Source organism: Pithys albifrons, chromosome 16, assembly GCF_047495875.1.
Source record: "Pithys albifrons albifrons isolate INPA30051 chromosome 16, PitAlb_v1, whole genome shotgun sequence".
Classification (NCBI taxonomy): domain Eukaryota; kingdom Metazoa; phylum Chordata; class Aves; order Passeriformes; family Thamnophilidae; genus Pithys; species Pithys albifrons.
The window spans coordinates 10,871,007-10,874,432 of record NC_092473.1 but is presented as its reverse complement, the minus strand read 5'-3'; the positions used below and the strand labels follow the sequence as shown (position 1 = coordinate 10,874,432).

The following is a 3,426-nucleotide window of genomic DNA, read 5'->3' as shown; positions in this document are numbered from 1 at the left end:
CTGTCACATTACCTATGAACGTCTGCCAGATTTCAGCAGACTTGCAATTAGCTCTCTCAGAATTATTTTGAATGCAACTTCACTTTAACAATTTAAACAATTCTGCCCTTAATATAAAAAATAATTGCTTATTAATAACTACATTTTCTAATGAATCATGAATTAAAGCTGCAAAACAGTTTGAAACATGATGTTAAAATAAAAAATAAGGGAAGACCAAGTGATTTTCTGTGATTCCTTTTAAGAAAACAAATTCACACCCCCCCCCCCCCCACACACACACACATTCCCAGTCAGTGTAAGTCAACAGAATTACAGGATTTTAGATCAGCTTAAGTTCTGACCTATATACTTCAGTGGAGTTAATCCTAATTTCCACCACTGAGAGTGGGATCAAATTCACTTTGTATTTAATAAAGAAATGGGTGATAAGCAAGTCTCTTCTCTGTAGAATTCTGCTTGAGAAAGGAAGTTCTTTGTCATGTTAAATGATGTCCAAGACAGTTTAGAAAATAAAGCTAGAATTTCATAAATTTCAGTGCAGTGAAAACTGATATTTGTAACTGTTATTTATGTTTTAAGCTTAGGAAAGTCGTTTGGGTACAGAGAGAGCATCAGCTGGTGAGTCAGTAACCCTTTGTGAGTATTGCTCAGGAGGAAACCGAGGCAGGCGCTGATTTTCAGTGACATGAGGCTGCTGAACAAACTGCGACTCAGACTTTGCTACCATGAATAAATAACATCACATTGTCCAGAACTGGAGATTAATATGCTGAGCCTCCAGTAGATGATATTTATTTTCTTGCATATTATATTGAGATCTCAGGACAGGCAAAGGGTCAGGGGCTGAAAGGATGTAATCGATGCTAAACTTAATTTCAGAATCCGATTTTGCTAAGGAGGAATTGTTTAGGCTCTGCCTGTTGGTCACGCTGTTTGGAGCAAACCCACAAGGCTCCAGAAGTTTTGGGCCCGATTCAATTCTTTCATGTTTACTTTCAGAAGAGGAAATGTTGTTCGAAGCAGAGTCCGTAGAAGAGATACTGGGGGATGAAGGACTTTTCACTCTGCTTGGTCTCTGCTCCTTATGTTCCCTTTTCACGTTCCTCCTCCTCCGTCTTCGCCTGTAATTCCCATTTTCAAAGAGATCCAGCATGGATTCGCATCCTGTTGCAAAGCTCCAATAGTTTCCTTTCCCCTTCTCATTCCCTTCTGTTCTGGGAACCTGTATTTATTTAAAGGCAGTTCAGTATTTGTATGTGTTACAGATGCTGCTGCTCAGCATCTGCATTCATTTACATTCAAGAATGGTGTAAACACATATGACACGACTTTTAAGCCTATTCTCTGTCATTATATGAGTAAGATGCAAACTCCATCCTCTTCAATTTGTTATCTATTAGCACACATCAGACAAGGATATACTCCTTATCTCTATAATTGACAGCTCAGAGAGATTTTAAGTGATTTGCAGCTCAGCTGTTTGTTTCCCTCCTTTCCTACGGATGAGATTATTGATGCATATATTTTTTTTAGTCATGCACAGTGTGTATGTAAATACACAGTTATTGATCTTACCTTTACAAAACAACTGTTAAGTGATAAGTTATGTCGGATGGAGTTCTGCCAGGCTCTTTGATTTGATCTGTAGTAAGGAAATTTCTTCATTATAAAGTCATAAATGCCAGAGAGGGTGACTTTATTTGAAGGACTTTGCTGGATGGCCATTGCAATTAAGGCAATGTAGCTGAAAAAAGGAAAACTTGCTGTTACACCATCGCCCTACTCACAGACTCAGCTTTTAGGGCCACATGGGTACATGGGTGCCTATATCCTCCTTCCAAAAGTTGTCCTAGTAGATCTGCACCCTGACTTGAGGTGTTCCAGGGAGAAGCCCTGAGCATGGGCATTGCCTGTCCTCCACGAGACCCCAGGTGACGCAGAGGTGTTACTGTCAGGCACTTGAATCCCGACCGGGCTGTCTGCTCTGGCACAAAGTGCAGAGGGCTCCGATGCAGGAGGATTGCAGAAAGACCACACACCTCTCAAACTCCATCTGAAAAGTTTCCCTGAGCAGGAAGGCTGCAGTGAGACAGACCAGGTTCAGAGACACTGTCACTGGAGACTTTCCCTGCTCCTGGAAAGGACCTTGTATGTCCCTGTGAACACCTACCCCGCACCTCTTCCCACCACACCGGGATTATCTGCATCTGATTCACTCCTTGGCACAAGGCACATTTAATTCCCCTTCTCCCAGGGGTCCTGGAGGTTCAAGACTGTCTGAGATCTGGAGGTTCCAGGGCATGCCACAGTTGCTGTGACCCCTCACAGGAGTGAACAAATCTTGAACACTTCAGATGTGGAGAGGAGGCAAATCTGTGGTGCCTGCACTGGGGCCAGCCCCACCGTGCACACCTGAGGAGAGGACCCACGCTCCCCTGAAGGCTGTGATCCCACCATCCCAGAGCTCAGAAACGTCCCCAGAGATAGGAGGACTTGGAAAAACTTCATCTTACCTGTACGCCGGTCTAGTGAATTTTTTCTCTTCATCAGAACTACAGGTAGGATAATCATCCCCATCATAATTAAAGCAGTTATAGGGGTACTGCGTGTTGTCAAACATCGTCCTGCTCCTTGTTCAGCTCCTGTGGAGTGAGAGAGATGGAGTGATGTTTCTCAGAGCTTGGACTCCCTCCTCCCTTCTTCCCTCCCCTCTGTCTGTCTCGTTCCCTCTCTCCCCCCTCCTCACACTCCCTCTCCTCTGTGCACACACATTCTCCGTGGTGGGGTGGGGATTGTTTTTGCAATTCTCGCGTCCCAGACAACACGTCTGTTAGGATATTTTTTAAATTTTTTTTTTGGTGGGTTGAAGGGGAGTGGGTTTGTTATTGTTGTTCTTGCTGTTGCCACCCCCGGAGTGGCACAGACGGGTGGTTGCCCATGGAGGGAGACGATGGATTGGGGTGACCCTTTGAACCGGGGTGTGCAGCGCCGGTAGCTGCGCTCGGCGCGCTGGGTGGTCCAGGCTGGAGAGGGGCCAGCGCTCCCCCCGCGCCACATCCACAACGTGACAAAAGCAAACAGCATGATGTTAATAAATCATGCTTCAAGGTCTCTACTTGGAAATTAAACTTTGAGAGCAGAGTGCAGCTCCCCCTGAGCCCCCGAGTCCTCCCCCTCTTTATTTCTCTCTCCCCAGCGAAGCGGGGTGGCTTTTTATTTATTTATTTTTAGCAAACCCGACGTACAATAAACAGACGTTCCAGGCAGTAACGCGCGCTTGTCCTGATCTGCAATCTATAATACAGTATAATAGACATAAATTATATTTCCATGACTAAAGGAAAATCTGTATGTTCAAAGAAAGTAGAACAGAGGGATATGAGGGACTACTGTCAAGCAGGAAAGTAAAAGGAAAATAGCTGT

General features: G+C 44.6%; 1 protein-coding gene across 1 annotated transcript; it reads right to left on the bottom strand.

Annotated features, from left to right (window-relative positions):
* Positions 1-294: 294 nt before the first annotated feature.
* On the bottom strand, positions 295-2,639 carry FOXL3 (forkhead box L3). Its single transcript, XM_071571234.1, has 3 exons — positions 2,517-2,639; positions 1,579-1,747; positions 295-1,225 (listed from the first exon to the last, which is right to left on the bottom strand). The coding sequence occupies exons 1-3, from the start codon at positions 2,621-2,623 to the stop codon at positions 743-745; spliced, it is 759 nt and encodes a 252-aa protein (XP_071427335.1). The 5' UTR covers positions 2,624-2,639; the 3' UTR covers positions 295-742.
* Positions 2,640-3,426: the final 787 nt, after the last annotated feature.